Source organism: Ciconia boyciana, chromosome 1 (assembly GCF_034638445.1).
Source record: "Ciconia boyciana chromosome 1, ASM3463844v1, whole genome shotgun sequence".
Taxonomy (NCBI): Eukaryota; Metazoa; Chordata; class Aves; order Ciconiiformes; family Ciconiidae; genus Ciconia; species Ciconia boyciana.
This window is the reverse complement of record NC_132934.1, coordinates 185,758,832-185,785,504: the sequence shown is the minus strand read 5'-3', so window position 1 is coordinate 185,785,504 and position 26,673 is coordinate 185,758,832. Positions and strand designations below refer to the sequence as shown.

The following is a 26,673-nucleotide window of genomic DNA, read 5'->3' as shown; positions in this document are numbered from 1 at the left end:
CATTTGCCTTCCATACAACTACCTTTTTTTTTTCCTTGACCTCTCCAAACAGAGGGGAGACATCAATATTTTTCCTCTAGAATCAGCTACTCTTTACATCACCTTTTGGTCTCCCCACACAGGTGTGAAAGATGTTAACACCAAAAAGTTAAGAGATATTCACTGAGAAATATAATCCTCATGTTCACTGAGCATGTAAAGCTGTATTTTTTTCCCCCACTATTTCTCTGTATTCTTGCAGGTACTGAATTAAGTAATTTACATTTTCCTTTCCTACATATAAAGTATAGAAGCACTATTTTTTAATCTGAATTAAGTACATACAAATAGAATACTTATATTAATATAAACATCGCTTATTTCACCTTTTTCCCAAAATCATGGTTTATGAAAGATCCTGGAGCCACCTGGAGTTCTAGGAAAAAAAAAAAGGAACTTTCTAGACTTAAATAGAATCATAGAATGGTTTGGGTTGGAAGGGACCTTGAAGATCATCTAGTTCCAACCCCCCTGCCATGGGCAGGGACACCTTCCACTAGACCAGGTTGCTCAAAGCCCCATCCAACATGGCCTTCAACACTTCCAGGGATGGGGCATCCACAACTTCTCTGGGCAACCTGTTCCAGTGCCTCACCACCCTCATAGTGAAGAATTTCTTCCTTATATCTAGTCTAAATCTACCCTCTTTCAGTTTAAAGCCATTACCCCTTGTCCTATCACTACATGCCCTTGTAAAAAGTCCCTGTCCAGCTTTCTTGTAGGCCCCCCTTCAGGTACTGGAAGGCTGCTATAAGGCTTCCCCAGAGCCTTCTCTTCTCCAGGCTGAACCACCCCAACTCTCTCAGCCTTTCCTCATAGCAGAGGTACTCCAGCCCTCTGATCATTTTTGTGGCCCTCCTCTGGACCTGCTCCAACAGGTCCATGTCTTTCCTGTATGGGGTACCCCAGAGCTGGATGCAGTACTACAGCTGGGGTCTCACCAGAGCAGAGTAGAGGGGCAGAATCACCTCCCTCAACATGCTGGCCATGCTTCTTTTGATGTCACCCAGGATACGGTTGGCTTTCTGGGCTGCAAGCGCACATTGTCAGGTCACGTTGAGCTCATCAAACAACGGCCCCAAGTCTTTCTCCCCAGGGCTGCTCTCAATCCATTCTCTGCCCAGCCTGTATTTGTGCTTGGGATTGCCCCAACCCATGTGCAGGACCTTGCACTTGGCCTTGTTGAACTTCATGAGGTTCATACAGGCCCAGCTCTCAAGCCTGTCAAGGTCCCTCTGGATGCCATCCCTCCCCTCCAGCATGTCAACCGCACCACAAAGCTTGGTCTCATTGGCAAACGTGCTGAGGGGTGCACTCAATCCCACTGTCCATGTCACCAAAGATGTTAAACATTGCCAGTTCCAGTACCGACCCCTGAGGAACGCCACTTGTCACTAGTCTCCACTTGGACATTGACCATTGACCCCAAGTCTTTGAGTGTGACCATCCAGCCAATTCCTTATCCACCGAGTGGTCCATCCCTCAAATCCATGCCTCTCCAATTTAAAGACAAGGGACAGTGTCAAATGCTTTGCACAAGTCCAGGTAGATGACATCAGTTGCTCTTTGCTTATCCACCAACACTGTAACCCCGTTGTAGAAGACCACCAAATTTGTCAGGCACAATTTGCCCTTAGTGAAGCCATGTTGGCTGTCACCAATCACCTCCTTTTTTTCCATGTGCCTTAGCACAGTTTCCAGCAGAACCTGCTCCATGATCTTGCTGGGCACAGAGGTGAAACTGACTGGCCTGTAGTGCCCCGGGTCTTCCTTTTTTCCCTTTTTAAAAATGAGGGTTATGTTTCCCCTTTTCCAGTCAGCGGGAACTTCACTGGGCTGCCACGACTTCTCAAATATGATGGGTAGTGGCTTAGCAACTTCATCCACCAGTTCCCTCAGGACCCACAGGTGCATCTCATCAGGTCCCATGGACTTGTGCACCTTCAGGTTCCTTAGATGGTCTTGAACCTGATCTTCTCCTACAGTAGGTGGTTCTTCATTCTCCCAGTCCTTGCCTTTGCCTTCCATGACTTGGGTGGTGTGGCTTGAGCACTTGCCAGTGAAGACTGAGGCAAAAATGTCATTGAGTACCTCAGCCTTCTCCATACCTTGGGTAACCAGGTCTCCTGTTTCCTTCCAGAGAGGCCCACATTTTCCCTAGTATTCCTTTTATCACCGACATAGCTATAGAAGCTTTTCGTGTTGACCCTGATGTCCCTGGCCAGATTTAATTCTATCAAGGCTTCAGCTTTCCTAACCTGATCCCTGGCTGCTCGGACAATTGCTCTGGATTCCTCCCAAGCTACCTGTCCTTGCTTCCACCCTCTGTAGGCTTCCTTTTTGTGTTTGAGTTTGTCCAGGAGCTCCTTGTTCACCCAGGCAGGCCTCCTGGCATTTTTGCCTGACTTCCTCATTGTTGGGATGCATCATTCCTGAGCTTGGAGGAGGCGATCCTTGAATATTAACCAGTTCCCTTGGGCCCCTCTTCCCTCCAAGGTGTTATCCCATGGTACTCTATGAAGCAGATCCCTGAAGAGGCCAAAGTCTGCTCTCCTGAAGTCCAGGGTAGAGAGCTTGTTGTGCATCCTCCTCAGTGCCCTAAGGATCTTGAACTCCACCATTTAATGGTCACTGCAGGCAAGGCTGCCCTTGAGCTTCACATTCCCCACCAGCCCCTCCTTGTTGGTGAGAACAAGGTCCAGCATAGCACCTCTGCTTGTTGTCTCCTCTGTCACATGAAGAAGGAAGTTATCATTAACCCATTCCAGGAACTCCCAGACTGCTTATGCCCTGCTGTGTTGTCCCTCCAACAGATATCAGGGTGGTTGAAGTCCCTCATGAGGGCCAGGCCTTGTGAACAAGAGGCTGCTCCTGTCTGTCTATAGAGGGCCTCATCCACTCAGTCTTCCTGGTCAGGTGGCCTGCAGCAGACCCCCACTATAATGTCACCTGTCCTTGCCCTCCCTTTAATCCTGACCTATAAACTCTCAGTCAGCTCCTCATCCATCCCCAGGCAGAACTCCATGCACTCCAGCTGGTCATTGACATAGAAGGTGACACCCACTCCTCATCTCCCCTGCCTGTCCTTCCAAAGAGCCTGTATCCTTCCATTCCAACACTCCAGTCACAGGAGCCACCCCACGACGTCTCCGTGATGCCAATAAGATCAGAGCCCTGCAGGCATGTACATGTGTGTAACTCCTCTTGTTTATTCCTCATGCTATGTGTATTTGCATAGAGGCATTTAAGTTGGACCCCGATGAAGATGACTTACTGGCTGGAGTGGCTGGAATTCCTTTGTGCTGCTCTTCAGGTGCTCTCCTGCTGACCTGTGATCCTTCTCCAAGATCTGGGCATTTATCTAATACCACTGTTTCATAAAATCCTCGTATCTATGCCACTTCAAAATGCAACTGCAGTTGACTACACCAAATTACACCTGTTTCCAAAGACATAAATAGGGAATTGTTCATTCCCAACTTGTAGAGAATTCAGTAATTTACTAGGTATTTTTTAGTAGGCATAACAGAATCCTGACTACAATTCCTTCTATTTTCAGTCAAAATATAACAGTAATTTATGTGGGAAGCTAGTATTAAGCACCAACTTAGACAAGCTAGATATCTAAATACAACATTTTCCTGAAAGGTGTAGCACACATTGATTTGCCACGATTTTGTGCCCCCAACCCCTAAATTTTAGCAATTCTAAAATTAACTGTCTGAGACTAAAATTAAAGTTTCTCTTAGCTTCAAAGATCCTTCTGCTACACTATAGTTACATGAAAACCCAACCAAGTGTAATGTGAAAGAGACCCTGTCTTAGTAAGAGAAGGACAAGAAGAGGAAAATGCTTTTGCAGAAATTAGCAGCACAAACAAAACCAAGCACATTTAGGAACTGTGAGGCTCTTGATTTTAATTCGTTTTCATGATTAAGCTGGCAGGTCCAAGTGGCACCGATTTGATACAATGAAAATAACTAGCAGCAAGGCACTTTTCTGGATAAGTCTGCCCCAAAACATAGTAGTCCTCAGGTTTTTTTTTTAACCCATCATGTCAAAAACAATTAAGTGCTAAAAATCTTTTCACACACCAAATGAGTTATATATATCTTTTAACTTCTAGATTTTCATACTTCAAATAGCAGAGGTAAAACTTTCACAGCGCTGACTGTACTTCTGCCTAGATAGTCAGTGTATCATCATTATAAAAATTTCAATCCAGTTTCAAGAGTTTACATTGAAAAGTATGCATTAGCAATAGGCACTGTGGAAAAGCTTGTACTATACATGATAGCAGAATTTACTAAAATTATGTCAACCATGGAGACACAGCACAAATTACATTCTCCAAACAGAAGTGTATTGAAAATTTCATTTTACGACAACTAGCAAAGAGACTCTCAGAAAGAAGGATAATTTTAGTCCAATTAAAGGAACATCCACTGCTGGTTGAAAAGCTGCATCATGTATTTAGGGTTTTTCCAGCTACAAAAACCTCTTCTTACCTAGTCATGAATGTATTAGAATACCCAGAGTTTTATTGCTTGTAACAAAGATAGCAAAGTCTGAATAGACTGGACCTTTATTTTATTTTCTACACATTTTAGTAACATGCTTTAGTTGGAAAATTTATTTTTACTATGCCTTACTGACAAGCTTGGAACTAAAAACTAAATTTGAAACAACAGTTCTGATGTGAAACAATTTTGCCAAAACTGTGAGAATTTAGAAGTGCAAAAATTAAACACTAAAGTTTTAGCTAAAGACTGAAATGGGAAACAAGCCTTTGTGGTAAATACTAACGTATTCATGCAATTCAGAAATGTACGTAGAACAATAGCCATCTGTGTGATATTTTAAAATTACTTCTGGTGACATCATAAACCATAAGTTGAAAGAATCCTGACACACTTTCTCTCAAAGTACACAAAAATAAAGTTATCAGTTATCTTTGATTTTTCAAGAACTTCAGTGCATTCTGCACCAGTCCAACTTCAAGCATTTTGACATCAACTGTCTACAGAAGTGAAGTTTCATACATATTAAGCATCATCACGTGATCATTCACATATGACAAAATAGCACATTAAGGAGAAAAATGTTCAGCAACAGTTATTGGTAAGTTACAGGAAAATCTATATAAAACCAGTTAGATAGTCTATTAGAAATTCAATATAGAAGACTTCATTAAAACCAAATAAATACTAAATTTTACCTTTTCTGGATTGTAATATAAAGATTTCAAAGTGGTAAACAAGGGTGGGCAGCCTTTACTGAAGTTAACCCTCAGGAACTTATCCATTAGTTCTCTAAATTTTTCACCTAGAAACAAAAGTGTATTTGGTTATATGTCAGTGATTGCAAGTGTTATATAAATATAAGCACTAATTGCTGTGCAACTCTGGATAATAGAGTAACTGAGAAACTGCAATTAAGGGTTTTCATCTTTCGTGTTATCTAAGAATAAGATGCAAATATGCTCTGGATAAAAAAAGATTAGAGTAAAATGCTTAAGTTGCTAGTGTTTAGGAGACTGCTGATGAAGGCATGGTAACAGTCCTCAAACCTGTAAAATCTATTAAAAAGAGAAAGTATTAAGTGCTGGCTACAGAGGATGTAGCAAGGGCTATTTAAACAAACATTGGAAAAAATTATAATGGTAAGAATAACTGAGCACTGGAATGGATTACCTTGGAGATCTTGTAAAAGTTCCATCATTGGAAGTTTTTATGATTAAGTTAGACAAATGTGTTTTAGGAATAGTGCAGATATAAATTATCCTGCTTTGAGGAAGAAGGATGGATGAAATGAACCCTCTACCTCTCTTCTAGTCCTATTTTTTATGAGTAGGACATGACTTCCGATGATAATATGATTGTTTCTGGAATCAGAAACAGAATAGAAGACCTGGTTTCAGAAGGATAAGCACCATGTCAGAATCATCTTTATTAAAATAGACTGGCAGAAAGCTAAAAATCTGATTTAATTATGTTTTCAGGTAAAAATTACAGTACTTGCAGTATGCCACTTGAGAAATGCTGATTAAAAAAAAAAAGAAAGAGAAAAAGAAAAAGAAGCAGGACTTCAAAGAGAAGATATCCAGTCAGGAAAGTAGCTGGCTTTCATGTTTTTATTCCTATGACGAAAAGTGGTTGCTCTCAGTTGTTCCAAATTTTTTTATTTATTTATTATTTTTTATTGGGTTTGTTTGTTTTGCATAGGGATGAAGTTGCTACACTTCATTGCCTACTCTGATGCGGACTTCTCTAAGTCTTTAAACAAGGAAGTAGTACACTTCACATAATGCTAACATACACACATAAAACTGTTGAAATAAACTTCAATTCATTAAGAACACATTACAAATTTGATTAACAGATTGTTCATTTTTTGAATATTTATGAAACATACTACTGCTTTGTATATAACATTATGTACTTCCACCAATTCTTAATTGTCCTACACTTACTGTTATCAGCGCTGTTACTGAGACTAATAGAAGTAACTCATGTTCTCACCTCTCTGTACTAAAATAAACTGCTGTATATAGAAACTCCTACCCCCAGATGGGGATCCATAACTGGACTATAAGCACATGCTTTATTACCCGTGAATTAATTAAAACTTGTTTTCTCACACTACAAGAAACTCCCCTGTATGACAAAAAATCCATCTCAGTTTCTTCTGTTGGCTTATTCTAATTTATATTCTTGATGGAAGAATTGTAACTCAGAACTTAGGAAAGCAAGACTCAAGTTTTCATTAAGTATATATTTATTTATACAAAGCAGAACAACTTTAAAACAAAGTGAAAAATGCTAAACACACAGCTAGGCACCCACCTATGACATGAAGCAAAGCTTGAAATGTAGTCTCTGAGGCACAGAAAAGACCTGACCACAGGAACAGTGAATCCACAGCAGCATAAACTAACCTAAAACTGGATGGCCAGACTCCAATTCCACCCACCCTTGATCAGTCTGAAAATTAATTGTAACAGTCTTCCTCCATACAGGTGGTTTCCAGCTGGATCAAGGAGCTGATTTGTATCAAATACAAGGTTATTAAGATGCAATGCATGGCAAAGTCTGGGAAGGACTGCCCTTTTAATGCAAGCCTGCACTTTAGAGTATTTTAAGCCAATTCTGAATCAACCAGCATTGGTTGCAAGCAATTGGTCAGTGACCACACTGGAACAGCAACCCCATTGAACCAAAAATTCAATCCTCTTGAAATCTGCAAATATATTTCTGCAAACAAGTCTGTTTCTACACCTTCACATTCTCACTATTAACTTTTGGCAACAGGAATTCTTATCTGCTGTACTTACAAACCACAAGAAGTCATTTTACTAAACAGATTAATTTCTAGGGGATCACAAACAGTCTTATACACCCATGACTGAGACAAGCTCAACAGATTAACAGAAACACAAGTTTTAATTTAGGAAAAATCTTATTTGTTATGAAACACTCTGCAGAAAGTAGCTTATGAAGAGATTTTTCTCGACTGATCTAATAATGAATTTTGCTTTCATTTAGACTATTGCTACAGCAGGAACAACTAATCTTATTACCAAACATATTTCTATATAAATGAACATTAGCTGTGAAACTACACCGTCAGATATGATAAGGTAACCTAGTGCAAAACATACAGTGAAATGAAGTCAACAGCAAAACACACTATTAATAAAGATATGGAAAAGCTTTTTGCAGGTTATTTCCTTGTTTCCTATGTATTACCATAACAATTTTATTACAGGAGAAAAACAATTACTTGTCACCTAGCTTTTCAAATCTAGCTGAACTGCCTTAAAATTTGCCCTTGTGTCTTCAAAGAAACTGAAATATCCAGAATTAAGTAAGGCACAAGTGTTAACTTCAGGGCTAAATCTGTTATGAAGCAGTTAATCTTGTGATTTTACACAGGAAAGGTGTATGACATTCAGACTTCTGAGCAACAACAGAAAAGTGGACTAGCTATGCTCTATAGCATTTAAATGCTACAACAAATGCAGTGGTCAGTAAATGAGCTAAACTAAAAACTAACCTAATGAAATTAAAAGCATGAGCAGATATGTTGGGTATTTGCAGCTAAACTTAAATTTCATTACACTTGATATCTAACTTAACTACTTTATATTTCTTTCCAAAAGTTTTCTACTGGAGTTATAGCTGTTAGCTACATAGCAAGTGTGTATTTTTATGGGATTTACCATTTCATTTAGCCTCCTTCCTTCTATTTGGGAAGATCATAGCTTTCCGTTTTAAAAGGTATATATATATTCCCTCCAGAACTGAAGATATTTGTGCACTGTATTTCAAAACAACTTTTGAAAGGACAGAGTCACTGAAAGAAGTTTGCTGTAAAATTAAAAATAAAATAATTTGTGCTACATAACACTGCAGACCTGCTTTTTGTTCCTATTCTTATTAAATTATCAGCACAAAGTTAGTTTTTGTTGTAGATTTAAGTTTTAATGGTTCTGCAACAAAGTGTTGTACACCCAATAAGATATTCAGAGTCATAAAAAAAGATTTGGTGTTTTCTGTACAGTAGAAAAACTGTACAATAAAAAAACTGTTAGGAAATTCAACAATCCTGTGCTATTGCGATTGTTATATGCATCATTAACACCTGATTTCAGTGTTTATACATAAGTTAGCATATATAAGTTAGCGCATATATATATATGTATATTAAAGATAAAGGAGAGGGGTGTGTATATACACACACACCTATACCCTTAATTCAAGTGTACTATACCCCCTACCTTTTAACTCATGATGCTTAACTTGCATGATGCAGAAAAATGTACAATTCCTACAATCTATATACCATTCTGTACTGTAGTTTTATCAACACAGACATTACATAGTTCGTATCACCATATTAGAGTGCATGAACTTTTTCTATCGACTCCTAAAACGTAACAAATAATTTTGTCTACTCCAAGAGAAATGCGTACATCTGGTTTGTGTACATGTACAAATAGGTATTAAATGCACAAATAGGTATTAAATGCACATTCAACAGCCTGATGAAAACTTAAGAAAAAAAACAAATAAAGAACTATTATGGAACAGATATGCAACTTGTTACCTGAAACAAAGTTTAAAGGTAATCTTCTAGGTGAAACTGCTCTGGGATGTCTTTTACTAACTTCTTCATAAATCTGAAGCCTCTCTTCTAAAGTGCCTATTATCAGTAAATATAATAGATATAAGTAACAGAGATAAAAATCTGTTCTTCTGAATGTTTTTCAATATTGAGAATTAATTTAGCTAGACTTCTTAAACAGTTTTGATTCGGAACAATTTAAACATTGAGCTATTTTTTCCAGTTAATGATAAACATTACTGTGTAAAACTGTGTATTGAAAACACACTGTATGTACAAAACGCAGCTACCAGCATTAATCACTGTAAGGATAAACTGCAAAAAGGACAATCACCTTGCACATTCAGTCATACAGCACTAGAGCTTGGTGTCTTTCAGTTACATGCTGTGCAGACCCATTCACACAGTAGTATGACATTCAGAGCTTCAATTAACTGTTTTTTTCACTATGCATCCATTTCAGACATACTTAAAGCATTCAGAGAATTATATTGCATTTCTAAATCATAGGTATAACAAATAGCATACTATACAAGCATGCCTTTATTATAGGTCCTCTGATGGCAGCAAGAACAGAGCATAAAACTGCCAGTTTAAGTACTGAGCATCAGAACTCTCTATACTTTTAATGTTTAACAAAAATAAAGGTACTTAAAGATTTTCTTCCCACTCCTCCCCTTTCCCCCATAATATGCTTTGGAGCTCCAATGTGGTTAGAACTTAAATAAAACTAATCTGTTGCTTTGAAATGCTATTTTCACAAAATTAAGATCAATTTTGCTTAAATATTATTAAATTCATCAAGCAATTTAAATAAAACTGAATGTACAGATCAAGACTATGACAACATATACTTAATAAATATATCTGTTTTGCTTTCATAAGAAAAACAATTTATCTTGTCACTGAGCTCAGATGTTGGGGAAGGGGGGGGAATATGTTACCCAGTGGCTCCAAGAGATGTAGAATTCTAAACATTATACTAAAATAATGTTCGGATTGGAACTAAAGCATAAAAGCCCTAATTGAAGTCACAAGTTGGAGCTCCAGAACTTACCATGGGGGAGGAAATAGTCCTAAGACCACCTAAAAAAATAAAGTAGCATTATTAGTTTTATAAATTAGTACAGTTTTAATCTACATAGGATTTTAATATGTCAAATAAACTACTGGGTCGGTTCTTTTTTTAAGAGCTACACATTTTCATCAACATATTTATTATATGAAACAGAATAATCAAGTTCTTGGGTACTTTATTTTCAGAGACAACAATCATGGTGTTCAACTTTATAGATACATTAGGAAGACCATTCAAAGGGCACTCTGCATAAATGTAACAAATGCAATCGTTTTCATTTCCCAATCACAAGCCATATTCCCAGACCTTATGAAACCCAACTGTAAAACTTTCTAGTAGAAAGCTGGTTGAGAAATATAATGCAGCTATAATATCTACGAACAATATCCTTGTGGGCTTATGATTTATGATGTCATCAGAATAACTCAAATAAAACTTCCACTAATTAGTGAACAGTGAGATACAAGGAAACCATTCCTGTGTAAAGGTAAACACTTGGGAAAGTTACCACTGCAAAACACTTACTATAGTATAAATTGTTGCAAAGCTGTAATTTAAAAAAAAACAAAACAAAACAACAAAAAAACCCCCAAACCACAACAATTCACTATTTTCCTGGAAAGACAGAACTAGCATTGGAATAACAAGGATTTTATCACATTTATCACCTTTTCCTCCAAAGAACACTCAGCTCAAAAAAAAAAAAAAGAATTTTTTACAGATGGCCTATCTTTAAAAGGCAATCTGAAATAGATATTTGAGTACTTCTCTACATGCCCATAGAAAGAGGTACTACCTAAACAAGTTTCAGAATGACAATTTTATGTTGTGGTGTATGATAGTAGTCTGACAATCAACTACTAAACAGGAATGAATTGCAGTTTGGTTTCCAAGTTCATGTGTGGCAAGGAAATGTTCATATAAGCACGTTAGCAAATGCCACCTTTAGCTCCAAGAAGAGAAAGACTTGCTGTTGGTATTTTCATGCACACAAGTTTTTCAGTGAACTTTTTTTAAATGGATAAAACACAACTATACCCTATTCAAGATTAGAAAGTACATAATTTTCTGCCAAGTAAAGTGTTTTAATCTAAACCAGTAACATATCAAACAGGAGTTTTAAGTATATCCTATATCATATGTATTTTCCATGTATCTTAACTTACTAGGTTGTAGGGCCTTTTCCAAGCCTTCGTAATAATACCAGTTTTCTGCATTGCGCTCAATTAACTCTTTGTATACTTCACCAGCTTCTTTCAGTCTTCCCAGCTTCAGTAACATCTCTCCTAAAAGCAATGCAGTAAAGAACTGTGAAATACATGAGAAAATACTGATGGCTTGGTAGTAAGGTTTACAAAACCAGATACATAAAATTGGGTTTAATCATATGTAGATACTTAAAAAGAGGCTTTATTTTTCCAAAGGCATTTACGAGTGCTACTCGAAGCTACCACACATATAACCTTAACACAGTTTGGAGCGTTCAGCACCTGTGAAAACAAAGATTATTTGAATGTCTGTATCCAAGTATTTAAAATAGCTATTGGGATTATCAAAGACAGAAGCAACTCTTCCTTCCAGGACTCCAACACATGACTATGTCGCTTCTTACCAGGCTGTTCACTTAACTACACCTGTATTTTTTACACCAACTAACCAGTTTTTAACCAGTTAAATCATACTGGTTTGCTACTAAGGAAATTGTTCTACTGGGTCTGGCTTACATGGAATTCATTTTCTTCATAGCAGCCCATACAGTGCTGTGGTTTAGGATCTGTGACTAAACACTGATAGCACACCAATGTGTTCGCTACTGCTAAGCAGTACTTGTAGAGCATCAAGGCTTTCTCTTTTTACCTCCACTCTACCACCCACCAAGCGGCCCAGGGTGGGCAATAAGTTGGGAGCGGACACAACTTGGACAGCTGACCCGAACTGGCCAAGGGGTATTTTGTGCTATGTAGTGTCATGCTTAGTAATAAAAAAGTTGAGGGGAAGGAGTGTTTGGCGAGGTAGTCATTGCTTGGAGACTAGCTGAGCACCAGTCTGCTTGTGGGAGGTGGCAAGTGATTGCCTGTGCACCACTTGGGCATCTGGGTTGGTGTGTCGTCCCCCCCCTTCCTTCACTTAAGCTATCTTTATCTCAACACATGAGTTTTCTTGCTTTTGCTCTTCCTATTCTTTCTCCTGTCCTGATAAGGAAGGCTGGGGGAAGTGAGGAAGCTGCTGTGTGGGGCGGCTTACCTGCTGGCCAGGGTCAACCCACCACAACTGTGCAAGCAAGGAGCAGCTGAAGAATACATGCTATTACACCATATAAATGCACATATTCAGAACTCAGTATTAGTACTTCAAATCCATAAAACAACTGCAGGTTATTTTTAATAAAAAAAGTCAACTACAGTATTCAGTTAAGTAGGGCAATACAAGTTAAGTGCATTAGAAAGCTTAAGAAGGAGACAAGAACTCGATACTTCAGTCAAAAAAAAAAACAACAGTGTTTTTACCGCAAACACTATTTTTCATGAGATTAAAACTGGGTTATACTAGCTCTGGTTTACAGAAAGTTACTCTAGTATGCACCAATACAGTAATCTCTCAGATCTCCTCTGTTCCTGTGTCAACCCAAGTTAAACTACCTGAATCCACTATCCACTTTGGTAGGGCGAGTTACTTGAGCACAAAATTGTAAATCCGGTGTTGCCAGTTTCCCTATAGTCATTGTTTCAAATCAATTAAAGATTTTGCATGTTTTTTTTCTTTTACTGCTTTATCATATCTGAAAGCCAGTAGCAAAAGTTTAGAACAAAATTGGCTGAGGGAAGAAGGACTTACCTTTGATTTCTTCTACTATTAATTTATCACATATTTGCTTTTCATATGTCTCTATATGTTCTAAAGACTCCTGAAATAGATCTGCCTCTCTCATCACTTGATTTTGATATAAAATCAGTTCACTATATTCATAATCTATTTTATTAGGAGGAATCTGGGGGGAAAAAAGCAATAGGTTAGTTAACATTCACCTGTACCTCAACTGTATGCAATATTACAGAACACAAGATTCAGGCTACAGAATTTATCAGGCCTATTTATATACCCATCCAAACAGTCAAAATGTGAAACTCCCATTATTCACAATCAAATTAGATTCATTCAGGATATCCTTCGTTAGAGAACAGTTTAAAATAATTCCTGTATTTCTCTATCACTTGGCAAGCTAATTAAAAACAGAATCTTTGCCTTCTCTCATACAATTCAGTAAAATTTGCAAAGATCTTGGTAATCTTTTGCTTCTGAAGGACTCGTACTCCACAATAATTTTGACCCAAGTTCCATAGCAGATCGCTAGGATATAATACTACTCATTTTCATCATACCAAAAATTCTGGATCAAACTATTCCCAAGAGCAATGATCCACACAAATACTGGACATAGCCTGACAACTAGAATTTTTCAGGAAACTTTCACTATTTCTTTCTAACCAAGTGTTCTCTTTACTACACTTTAATCCCCCTGAAAGTACAGTGCCCAAGCATGCGAAGAGTGTTTTCAAGCAACAGATAATTATTTCAAGGTTTGCTGCCAGTTGCATACCTAGGACTTTGTCTACAGGCTATAGTAAAACTGGTCAGTCATCCACCTTCCAGTGATACCTCAGCCACTGAAACAGGATGACACTCAAAGATATTCCTCTCTAGGGATAACTCCCTAAAGCGTATTTAGGCAATGAAAAGTCTTGCCAGAGTTATTATAATTATTTCATACTAAATGCTCTTCACAAATATGCACAGAAGCTACTTCAACTAAAAGTAAATTCCAAGAATTTCAGAGACCAAATGCAGAAGTCTGCAGACAATGCCCAGCAGATCTATACAACAGTTTACTATGTGAAATATACTGCCTCAATTGAAATTGTAGTAGGAGAGACAGTACAGTAACATGATTTTTTAAATAATAAAAATAGATAAGAAGCAGCTGAGCTTGACAAGTGTTAATGATTTTCTTTCCCATGACACTACATGCTTCGTTTCTTCCTGAGCATGCAACACTTTGAAGTCACACCGGTCACCAAACAGCTTACTATTACTTTTCTGTTCCCTGAGTAAAGCTTTTCCTGTCTTCTTTAAAGAAGCAAGTAATTTAATAAACAACAACAAAACCCCAAAACATTAAACTGGTTGAAATTAACATTCATATTAAAAGAATCTTGTCCTGAACCACTACTTCCAGCCCTTCCCTAAGCACAGATCAACTTTATAAGATTTAACATTTCTGTTTACATGCTCTTCGAATTTTTAGAGGCAGCTTTTACAGTACTGTGAATTTTTAGAAGGAAGATTTCCTTTTAGATAGAAATATTCTGAAAGACAGCATAACTGAAAATATTGTAAAGAAGTGTATATCTGAGAGCAAACATCAGTTTTCGGACTGAAAATAACAGCATTCAGGTATTTTTTAGTAACTGCTAACATATTATAGCAAATGATGGCTAATGGAACAAGGCTAGACCTTGCGCATACTCAAGTCAGCAGGTAGCATGAAATCCTACCCAGTTCTTAAAGTGTATTTCCTCTATCTGCAGCTCCATTTCTGTTTTCATCTTTGCTCAATTTTTATCCATATTAAACACTGGAAGTCACTAATAAAAACACTGTTACCTGGAAAGCATTTTTTTAACTGCTTCAACAGAATTGAGACATGCAACAGGGGTTAAGCATTTAAGCACATCTTCCTTCTTATCCTTACTGCAATACCACAGAACTGAAACTACAGAGCACCAATTTAGTTCTTTCTCTTTCACTTCCCCCCAAAAAATCTGCCCCTCCAATACAATACACATATTTAAATTCCACCAGTAGCACAGCTTTTTGGCACATCATGAATTGGTTTTTAGGCCTTCAAAACATAGATTACCCCAAAAACCCTTAAAAAATGTATACAAAAGACAAGAAACAGATATCAATTAACGTTCTTGTAGCTCTTCTGGCTTGACTGGACTAACAAAAGAAATTATGAAAGGTCAAAAAAAAATCAAATTAACTCCCTCTTACACACAGGGCAAGTCCACCAGAAAGATACTGCGCTTACTGTCACTCCATTTAAAAAGACATTTTTTAAAAGTATTTTTAAGAAAAGTTAATTTTAAAAGAGATTTTGAAATCTCATCAGGTTAACGATGTAAACGTGCAATTCATCAGAAGGCAAGCAGCTTATAACCCCAGTACTTAATCTGAATAATCAGATTGTCTTATAAAGAATAAGATATCCTATAAAAAGTTTTTTCCACGCCATTGTTATTGCTGCACAATACATCTTTACTCCTCCCTCCCCCCCAGAAGAGTTATGATTCTTGCACATGAGATGTCCAACTTTCTCTTCAACTCAATTCTGCTGTTTCAGAATAAATTTCTTCCTCTCCTGGACCGAAAAAAAGAATCAACTTTATAACCGTAGATCCCCTAACATAACTGTCACTGAAAGAATGTGACAAGATGCAGCCAAAACATACCTAAGAGCAGACCCCCAAAACTCCAGAGGTTTTCTGTCCATATCTGTAATTGTGGGCCTGATGCAGAAATTAGGAATAAAATAAAAATTAAGAATAAAAATTTTGTTCTGGAAAAGAAGAAAGGAAAAATGGGACATACAACAGTAAAACAAATTGCATGGTTGTTTTACACCTTGGTTCCCAAAATTTAAATTCCAAAGTGACTCTTAAATCATTTGATTTAACTTGGACAGCAGAGGCTGTTGTATTTCCTGCCGTGATGTCTGCATTCAACCTCATAACCTGTTTTTGACTGAAATATTGTGCATCTGGTTAATTTACAGCTTTCAGATGACAGGCAATGTTGATCTGGATACACTAAGAGACAGAAAATTCACCATTTCCAATGATAACTTAGCCATTAGAATAAAACTGTCAGTGATAAAAAGTGATTTACCATTTGAATTTGTTGCTCAACTTCCTGCCACTACTTGTTCCTTCATTTTTCCCCACTACGCAATCTTCCTAGCTATCATTCTTCCCAAAACCAGTATCTAAACTGTACTAGAATCACCTAGGTTTTTTCTGCTTACAGTAAACAAGAGAATCTCTGCCCTTCACTAGACAGCATTTCCTCTAGTCCTCTTATCTTTCCATATTGTTCTTTTCATTTTCTACCTTTTTAAAAACAGGGTCATCAGTAAGTCTTGATCTGTCAGTAATCAGTGCTCTATAGAGAAAATCCCTGCTTCTTCTCAGAAATAAAATAAGGGTGTTTCTGGCTTTTCACCCATAAGTCTGCCCTGAGGGACAATTTTACAATAAGCTAAGTCAATCTAACTGCAACAAAGGCAGTTCACTTCCCTCTATTATTCCCCTTCCTCTTTCCCCTCTCACCTCACAGTTGTTCAGTTCAGCCAATCAATCCTTCAAAAAAGAGTGATTATTTTTCTGTCACTTTGGCTTCCTGAACCAGCCCTCCACGAGTCAACCAGTGCTGCACAAGGAAGCAGTGGGAGCACACAGGAAAGTCAGACTGCTGGTTTTGGCAACAGCTTGTAACTAGATTAGCTCCATTACTTTGTAATACTGCATCTTCATATACTCACCTACAATCACTAAAATGACAGTTCCTTGATCTTTTTCTTAGTTTTACTGCTTGGTTTTGGCTGTGTTAATTCACATCTGAATGGACAGAGCTGCCTGAGTAATCCAAGTAAATTAATATGATCACCCTACATCACCATTATTTACCAATTATTACGACAGCAGCATTTTACATAATGTTACATTTACTTCTTTATTCATTAACAATAATGGTAAACAGTATCATTGCCATAAAACTCCTTAAAAACATCAGTTTGTTGAAGATTCACATGCACTAGCGATTTGGAAACCCTTCAGTCTTTCAATCCTCCTTTTAAACCTTGAACAACATCACCCTTTTATCACAGTCACATGCAATATTCTATCAAGTCAGTCACAAAAGTTTATCTATTGAGTTGGAGTGCATACAAAGTACGGGGCAAGAGGGGAGATTTGGAAAGTAAAGTAAGCAAGAAGTGTACCTCCTCAAGGATCAATGGAGTATCCTGAACTCAACTATTTTAAGCACAGGACTGTTAAATATCCAGAGACCACACAAACAGTGCATTTGGGGACTACCATGGAAGAGCCAAAGAGTGGCAAAATTGAGCTGTGAGGTTGCTTGGGCTCCCCTGACTGTTCTGGACCCAACACAGATTCTCTCTTCCAGTGTTTGGGTCTCTACATGGGCCTGCACTCCTTGGAGAGCTAGCACAACAAAGCACAAGACACTCTCTATTTGCAAGAGAAATGAAACTAATGTGGTCATCCTTATTTTTAGTGTTTTGGGGGAGAAAACACAATATACCACTTAACTGTCTCTACCAATCTCAAAAAAGAGGAAAGGCTTAACACTACTAATTGTCTATAAACTCAGGTTGCCCAACATTTGTAGCATATTTCTGTCCTTTAATGCTTAACCAGTTTTTCCACCATTTGCCTGTGACTGATATTATGCTAATCAACAGTTAAACAGCTCATTGTTCAAGTACAAACCATTTTCCTATTTATGGAAATTTCCCAAATATTTCCAGTTTTACTAAAAAAATGGCATCAGAGCTTGAGATCTTCTCAGGATTTCCTTGTTTTAGGGTGAGATTTAAGATTATGATAACTTGCACAGCAAACTCAACTGATTTAATATGTTCATCTATGGCAGATGGTATTTAAATCTGCCTTAGTCACTAGATTGAAGAGCATATCATCATGACTGCCCTCAAACAAGCATATTTCACCTTTCATATTTCACCAAACAACCTTTTAGAAAAGACAAACACCATTAACAGCATCACTTTCATTCTCTCCAAGGGGCCAATACCACTGTTAAGCCCCCTTAGTCCGTGAAAGAACCTCAATTTCTTACACTTAATTTGCAGTGTTTTCCATTTATTATATATTCTTTCCAATTCAAACAGTCATTTTGACACTGAGCTCAGACTGGGCTCTGCTGACTCATTAGAGAACCATGACTTTTTGGCTGTCAAACACTCATAAGAGATGACCCAATTTTCATTTAAACTTATTGTTTTCAGTTTTTATTCAATGCTGAAGTTACAGGTCTTTTGAAGTATCAAGCTATATATACTTGGCTTGCAACATCCTTTGACCACTCTACATGATCAAGACAAACACTGGTGCCTCCTAGCAATTATTAATTTCCTTTATTACAGTTAGTCCCATTCTGGCTCTACAAGATGTCAAATGCAGTTCTCAGAAAGGATGCAAGATTTTTGTTTAAAAAAAAACAAACACCACAATCTATAGGTCAGGTAATAACTTAGTATCTGCACATGATACTTCCAGCACGCCTCCCAAGCTGAATGCATCTATAAACACGGTTCTTCCTTCCATGTTACAGAATAATCAACACATCCACTCTGTTCTGTTAATTCAGACTTTATAGTTCTGCGTTACCAGTAACAGAACAAGGGAATGGTCTCTCTCAAAAAAAGTTATACTCAGTGATTTCAGCACTGTACCATTTCATTTACTCCAACAAGTTTCAGTAACACCAAATCTTCTCAAACAAAGAATTTTCAGCTATGCTTTCATGTTACTTTGACACCAAGCACTGATTTTAAGTGCATAATATACAGATGCATACAAAACAATGAAAAAGTTTCTTTTCACATTGTTTGTAGAGATGTAATGACATCCAGGCCATGGCAGGAGAAAGGGCAGACAAGCACATCCAACGCTAAACAGTATTTTCTGAAGTTTTACCTACGGTAAAGGGACAGGATCATCACAGGTTTTCTTTAGCTACAAGCCTCACAAACATTAAGTTACTCAGTTACTCCACATCAGTCTACCCTTACAGTGTCAACCCTAACAGCCTATTGCAAGGGGAAAAAGTATTCCTGTATAATTTGCATCAGCTGCTAAGCTCCTGGAAATCTTTCTGCTCAAAGCAGAAAGCTCCACAAACCCCAAATTTCTTCCTAATTCTTAACTGGTTCCTAATTAGTTCTTTCTAATTACGAAGAACTAATTTCTCAGATTCTGTCTCTTATACAGAAAGTGTTCTCTTTCCAGAATAAGAAGTCTTACCTGTTGGGTTTTCCTAAACTCTTCAAGTAGTTTTAAGGCCATATCATAATCTTTTAGTAAGTGGTATGCAATGGCATATCCAATCCAGGAAGCCCGTTGTGTGGGGCGCAGCTGAAGTAGCTGGTATCTTGTTTCCTTCAGTAAAAGAAAAGCAATTTAAAAATAACAGAGATGTTAAAAAATAGTTACTACACCTTTATCATGATTTACCATAAATACAGCTAATCTTTTAAAAGATCTTTTAAAAGCCCTAGGCAATTTCTGAAATTCTAACAGCATGGAGAAAAGCAGAAGGTTTCCATCTCATAAATCTGGGGGCTACATCCTAAATACAGGAGCTGTGGCACAAAGCACAAAATCTATTTGCTGGGACACAAAAGGTGTCATTTTCAAGAGTATCTCTTAAGGGCCTAAATTATTTCCAAAGTTAGAGCTTTGAAGTCTCAGAGAGGGGTTTCCATTACAAAGCATGAGCTCACTACCACTGAAAGAGCAGTCCCACTCTCCTCATGCCCAGGTACAAGGTCCTCATAGTTATACTGCTGCAGTACTTCTCAGACCTCCCTCCTCAGTCAAAATCATATCCCCAAGTCAGTTATTCCCTTTTCTTGCATTAGCAAATTCAACATCCTCAGTGAAGGAGACCACCTAACGACGAAGCCCGTGATCTAGTCCTCTACTTCACATGAAACAGAGCATGGAAGAGGAGAAGAATTTTTCCCTTTCAGCCAAATCAGTTCAGCCATTTTGAAACAACTAACTCTGGTTTTAGACAAATTTTAAGGTTTCATTTACAATAAAATCAGTATTGGGATTAAAAAAAAAAAAAAAAAATCGGTCATCATGGGGCAAGTTTCCTACATACTCAAAAGAAACATGATAGTGTATTTCTTGCAAAAACCACCTTCAGTATATGCACCCAAAACACCATTTGCCATACTTCACAATAGCACAGTTAAGTACTCCTACTTGCTAAGCTTTAAGTCTTATCCTTTTTATTTTCATTATTTTAGTGAAAAATTAGTTGAGAACTAGAGTTTTACAACGTGATCCACAAGTCAAATTGTACAGAATAACTGTACTTCCACTTCTGTTCTCAACATTATATGGAGCTCTGCTTTATATGGAGCAATATGTTTTCATGCTTTCCTGAACAAGAGCTTAAAACACTTCTGAAACAGCAAAAAGTAGCAGCAACAGAATTACTACCAATAAAAGACTTAATAATGGAATCAAATAACAAGACAATGCTAACAGCAATAAATGGGAATTCAAAGAGAGTACTTACTCTATATCCTTCTAAATCCCTCATCTGAATCTGCAACAGAGAGAGATCTCTCAAGATCTGTAGATTATCTTTGTCTAATTTGAGTGCATTCCGGTAACACTTGATGGCTTCATCGTATTTCTTATCAGAACGTTGCAAAAGGCCATAGACATGCCAACCTAATGCACATTAAGGAAGATACATTCACAATTTTCAGAAAGTAACTGCAGTGCATTTGTGTTACAGACCAAACAGCTTGACATCTTCCTTGAATATCAGCACCCTTATAAATCATGTTTGATTACTGCAGCCAGACTTTACTGACACATTTTAAAACATTAAATGCTTCCAAATAAGCAATAAAGTCTCATTTAAAAATCTTCCTTTAAGTCACATTCATAACCCCTCAAACATTGTTATACAAACTAAATGATCCAAACTCTGAAAGGCCCAGAAGAGTTAGTCCTAGAGATGCATTGTTTAAAAGATACTACTGTAATTATAGTAGGAATTCTTACTCCTAGAATTGTCTAATTCTAACAATACAATTGGTGTACAAGTTTTACTCTTCCTTGCTTGCCTATCTGTAACATCAATTAGTCTCCAGATTTTACATTAAGGGATAAACAGAGAGCTACACTTTATTCACTGACAACAGGAAATCTTAGCATTTCTGTGCATCAGAAGTCTTTGCCTCATTCTCAGCACCTCACATGTCCATCAGCAGTGCATCATTTCAATAGACTTTTCTCTCACAAGCATCCTTTTTTATCCTGGAAAGATTCTGAATTCAAAGCATGAAAACAATATGCCATAGCAACACATTACACTGTGTGTGTTTACATCAGTCTCCAAAAGTCATATTAAAAGAAAGATTACTTGACATGATCTACCTTTCACTACTCCAGGTTCCTAGTAGCTCATTGAGGCAACATCTTTCACAGTAGTAAATCTGAACTTACTTTGATTTTCAAATTACAAGTGGCTCAAAAGTTCTCTCAAGAAGCTTGCCCATGTGTCCCTGAAGCAGCAGAACACAGCAAATCCTGGGGAGAGGTATATGCATCCTTTACCCGCTTTCAATTAAGATAGCACAAATAACTCATAGCGCTAATAACCAAAATATTTAAGAGGTCTTATGCTATTGAATTCAAACAGAATCAACTGTTCCCTCCAAAGATGCAATCATTTCTAAACTTTGCATCTCAAAAAGTTGAGAAAGCACATAAAAAATTCAATGGGTTAACCTGGTCAAATTAATCAAAGAAGCAGAACTCTAAGTTCCCTCTTTCTCAGAAACACTCATGTCCTGAACTAAGTTCTAGATATGAAGACATAAAGCAGATTTGTAATTATCAAGAGTAAAAGATATAAGACTCCAGCCAAAAGAAGAGACCTGTGTGAACTAATAGTCTGAAGGAAACTTTTAATATGCAAGCAAGAGACGCTGTTTTGCATTTCTACAGGAACACCAAATTAATTTCAGCCAGCTGAAGCACACAAAAACTCTATACACATCTTTGAGACTGCCAGGAGAGCTTCTATTGCTGCCATGATGATTTAAGACTAAATGGGAAAGAGACAAAACGATTTTGGATACAGTTACAGCAGTTGGTCTAATACTGCTACTTCTTTCTATAAATCCTGCCTTGCCTATTTGAGTTCAAGTATTCAGAATGTGGATCAAAGTTAAATGTAGTATCTTCATATACCTGCCTCAGAACTACTCATGTTGTAGCTTTCACCTAGAGCAAGACAATTCAGTCCAAAAGAATTTATGTGCACTTTAACAGTGTACTTAGTCTAAGATGATGCTTGAAGTAATTTATCAGGCATGATTACCATTGCTGGATTCAATTGGTAATGTGGCTTAATCTTTCATAAATCATATTTGTCACCAAGCAATCAAGAAAAGCATAAACCCATTCAGAAATAAGTGCGTACAGTAGTCAAGACTAAGCATAAGAAATTCTAACAGCTGATACAAGCCAATAAAGCACAGTGCCACCAATATATTATAGTAGACAGCTCTGGGCAGTCTTGCATGTGTTCCTACAGCGTCCTGAGTATAATATGCTACTACCTGAAACATTTATTCTTGAAGTTAAGTGTAGATCTCTGACCAGATCACTACTCAAGTTATAGCCAAAAATAGGTCAGAATGTTTGTCATTTGATCAGAAAATTTCTGCATGTCTAAACAATATCAGAACAGCCATTTTCGCCACAAACCTCAATATGGGGAACCACAGAAGAATTCAAGTCTTCTACTCCTCCTTAAACAAGTCAGAACACTGAAATGACCAGCTGTATTTTAAACACCCTCTACCAGGTGCTTTCTAAAAAGCACAGATGACAAAATACACCAAAAGCACCTTCAAATGTTACCACAAGAAAATAAGAACATAGATGTATTGCACCTCCTTGAAACCAGCTACTGGAACGAGGCGACTTTAGTGGCTACCCCCCACCTCTCCCTTTAAGCCAAATGACAGGCATTAAGCTCACATAAAAGAGGAAATGTAAACATTATTTTAGAGAACCTCCCAAGCTCTGCTTATGTAGCAATGGATCAACAGGCCTTCAAGCTTTCATCAGAACTTCATGGCTAGTCACAAGCCTTTACAAAGGATGTAGAAGGAACCTTTATTAAAAGGCTCAGCCTCAGATCTCAGTTTCTTATGGGCTAGAAAACATATATTCTGCTAGTCTGGACTCTCCCCATGTACCAGAGCCCCACCATCAGGAAAGATTCAGATATTTGGGTAGCTATTATGATAGCACAACAAGTGCTCTTAAAGTGTGGTAATAGCAGTTGTTTGAGTGGTAAAGTATGGTTTGCTATTTGTTTAGAATTTACCAAGAGATGACAACTGGAAGTACTGTGACAAACCTGATACCTAGTGTGGAATTAATTCAGTATTAGCTAGCTTGTGCTCACTAGAGAAGTAATTCCGCAGAGACAGATAACTCTAGGAGATTCTCTGTAGAGCTGTAACAATATACTTGAATGCAAAAAGTTGGAACTTCTTGCTTTATCAGAGTTCGTTCTATGGACACAGCTTAAAAAAAAAAGAACATTTGTGCTAATGGGATTCAGATGAGTTCACACTTTTGCTGAATTCAGAAAAAAAAATCTTTGTAGTCTTCTTAAGGTAAGGTAAGTTTAACGAGCCAGTAAAATAGTGATAAAAATCCACTAAAAGTCATAACAAAAAAAAAAATTCTTTTTTTTAAGCTTGTCCAGGAAGAGGGTCCCTTTGACCACCTCACCCCCCAGATTAGATCTGAAAAAGCACAGATCCCTCCAGCACTTGTAGGGAAGTCTTCCAGACAGTTTTAAGAGTCAGCATGAAATGCAGACAAGAAATAGCGATGCTGATAAATCCCACTCCGGAATTTTGTTGAGGAATCAGAATCCCCCAAAACTCTCTACTAACTTTCACAGATTCTTTTGCTCCCTGATTTAAAGGTGCAAGACTTCTTACACATAGATTAAAGTTGCTTTGATATTCTTTAGGTGTTGAGCTTTTAAGATCAAGAAGGTACAAATTATCTTTGATTATTCTATGGCATACCTCTAGTAACTCTGATAACCACCATACACTTAGAGGTTTTTCCCAACCTCCAGCTCCCTGGATGTTTAATATAGGAATGGTGTAAACAGCCATCCCTTTGTCTTAACTAGACGGCCATCAGAAAGTGCTTCCTGTGATACTAAAGTTTTTTTTTGAATGTTAAAAACTTAAATATTTAATGGGAAATTTGCCCCTTAACATGCAACTCAAATGCATACAGAACAAATAAGGCATTCTGTGCAAATCTGAAGTAGCCTCCTACCTGTGGCTTAAAACAAAAGACAGCAACTCCCAAAGCTCTTGGGTAGCTGTTAAGCATTTCACAGGTATAAACTTTTGGAAGACAAGCTTAGAACAGTAGTAGTCATCAAGCCAGTAAATGTAAACCATTATCTAAAATTCAGTGGCAAAATAGATATTTTCAGAGCACCTCTAGATTGGATTTCTTATACCTTTTTAAGAGAGAAGAAAACTTTAGAAAAGGCCATATTTTACGAGCCATACCTATTCTCTGCAGAAAGTAAACATCTATGGTCTTTTCCTAAGAGATAAATATAAAAGGCATTTTTCTTAAAGATTCTGCAAAACTGTAGAAAGGAAAATAAAATCTTATTTTAAGTATTTGATTACCAATTAATATTCACTGCATGCACCTTGTTTTAGACTTTTTTTATACAGACCACATTATGTACTTCAAAAGTATGTACTGATGTAGCAACAAAATCATGCACACAGAAGTGAGAACTCATAGCAAAAAGATCAGGTTCTGTATTACAAAGGATACAGACATGACTCTTTACATCATTACGAAGTCCTTTACGAACAAATTCATATGCTTCTTCCTTCTTCCCTAAGCAGTTCAAGGTCAGTCCTTTCATCGCAAGCGTCTCTGTAAGAAATATCATATACTTATGTTTCTGACTTCCCATATGCCAGTTTCACAGTGCAGATAGCCTTTGAAGTTGTAACACAGTGAAGTTCTCCATCAAATGATAAATTTAGATCAGGATAGCAGCCTAGCACAGCTGAAGACTGTTATAGGGAAGCATTTCCTTTTTTGAAATTGGTCTTAAAAAGATCACTGCAGAGGATCATACAGATGTGATGAACACAGACAACACAAACTTTATTAATTAAAAATACATTTAACTGGCTTTAAGGGAGTTAACAATAAGCTAAAGCAATTTTAGAGAGCTTCTCAATGTGTGTTAAAGTTCCAGGTAGGCAGAACAAGAAAAAAAAAAACATTAGGTTGGGTTGTACCGTAAGAAACGGATCTCTGTCACAGTCAGCTCCACTATTACCGGTTGCTTAGCTAAGCACTAGCTAAGAGCAGCATATTTCCTGCTACAGTATTTTGGGGGTAGAAGACCTTCTCAAAGTAATAGCATTTTAATCAACATTCTGAGAGGCCCCAAGATTCCAAATAATACATTGGGTATGACTATTGCTCCCCCTCTTCCCCCATTCTTCAAGTAACACTGGGGGAAAAAAAGTTGCATGTAATGCATGCACTATGCCTGAAAGCTGTTCCAGATTAATATTTCAGGTTTTTGCTAAATAAGAGACCACTTAGTTTTGGCCCCTGCCAGAAGATTAGTCACATTTTCATCATAAAACTCTGGTTTTCCTCCAATTGCAACCTTTTTCCCCAGTATTAATGGCAACAGCCCATCATCTCAAAATCAGCCATAACAGCAGTTTGAAGTTTCATTGATAAATTTGTTTAACACCATTTTCTGTAAAAGCACACTTTAAAGTGAATGATGACCCAAAATAAGCCAAGGTTTTTGTTTGTTTTTTAAATTGTCCTACATCCACACCATAAGAACAGAGTAAGCTAGAATGATACCGTCCAAACAACATCAGGAAGCTTGAAGAAGAATATCCCCACTGTGGGAGGGAGGGCAAGCTACTCCTACCTTCCCACACCAGGGAGATAACTGTCCAGCCACAGCAATCCATCTGTTTGCCACCTTCTCACTAAATTTTTCAAATTCCTTGTCTCTGAAGCTAAGTGTGACAACAATGCAGCTTCCCATCAGATCATTTCATTGGCTTAGTTCTGCTTCAGCTGTTCATTCCAGGCTTTGCTCCCAAGCTTCAAAGCCATTAGTGGCTCAGAGCCCAAGTAGTATGTGGACTGCCAAGGCAGCTAGTTGTCCTGGAAAAGTTTAAGAGGCAGCAAGAGCAGAAAAGACAGAGATGTATACTGAGATGTTATAAAAACACAAGTGCTAGTAGACACAAATGCATTAGGGTCAGAGCTGGACGAGCCACTCTAGCTTTGAAGCAACAAGAAAACTGTACTTTTATCTCTAGGGAAGATAATGGAGAAACAGCAGACACTGATGGAAGCATGAGAAGGATTAGTTGAACATTTTGCCAAGATTTGACAAGGTCAAAGAGGAAAATAATTTTACTGACACAGTACATGCACACTCAGTGTTAGGCTGCT

General features: G+C 37.5%; 1 protein-coding gene across 4 annotated transcripts in view; it reads right to left on the bottom strand.

Moving 5' to 3' along the window:
* Positions 1–26,673, bottom strand: part of NAA16 (N-alpha-acetyltransferase 16, NatA auxiliary subunit) — a 79,149-nt gene that overhangs the window by 38,696 nt on the left and 13,780 nt on the right. For 2 of the 4 annotated variants that reach the window (XR_012040406.1, XM_072850126.1), the window contains exons 3-9: positions 25,000–25,104; positions 20,660–20,817; positions 19,372–19,506; positions 13,079–13,232; positions 11,410–11,529; positions 9,148–9,243; positions 5,258–5,364 (exon numbers count right to left, since the gene is read on the bottom strand). Coding sequence is in view for 3 of the 4 variants with exons in the window: in XM_072850126.1 (XP_072706227.1) it covers positions 5,258–5,364; positions 9,148–9,243; positions 11,410–11,529; positions 13,079–13,232; positions 19,372–19,506; positions 20,660–20,817; positions 25,000–25,104 (875 nt within the window). In the remaining variant the exon portion in view is untranslated. The remainder of the gene's footprint in view (positions 1–5,257; positions 5,365–9,147; positions 9,244–11,409; positions 11,530–13,078; positions 13,233–19,371; positions 19,507–20,659; positions 20,818–24,999; positions 25,105–26,673) is intronic. The other 2 variants (XM_072850128.1, XM_072850127.1) reach the window with 2 other exon arrangements.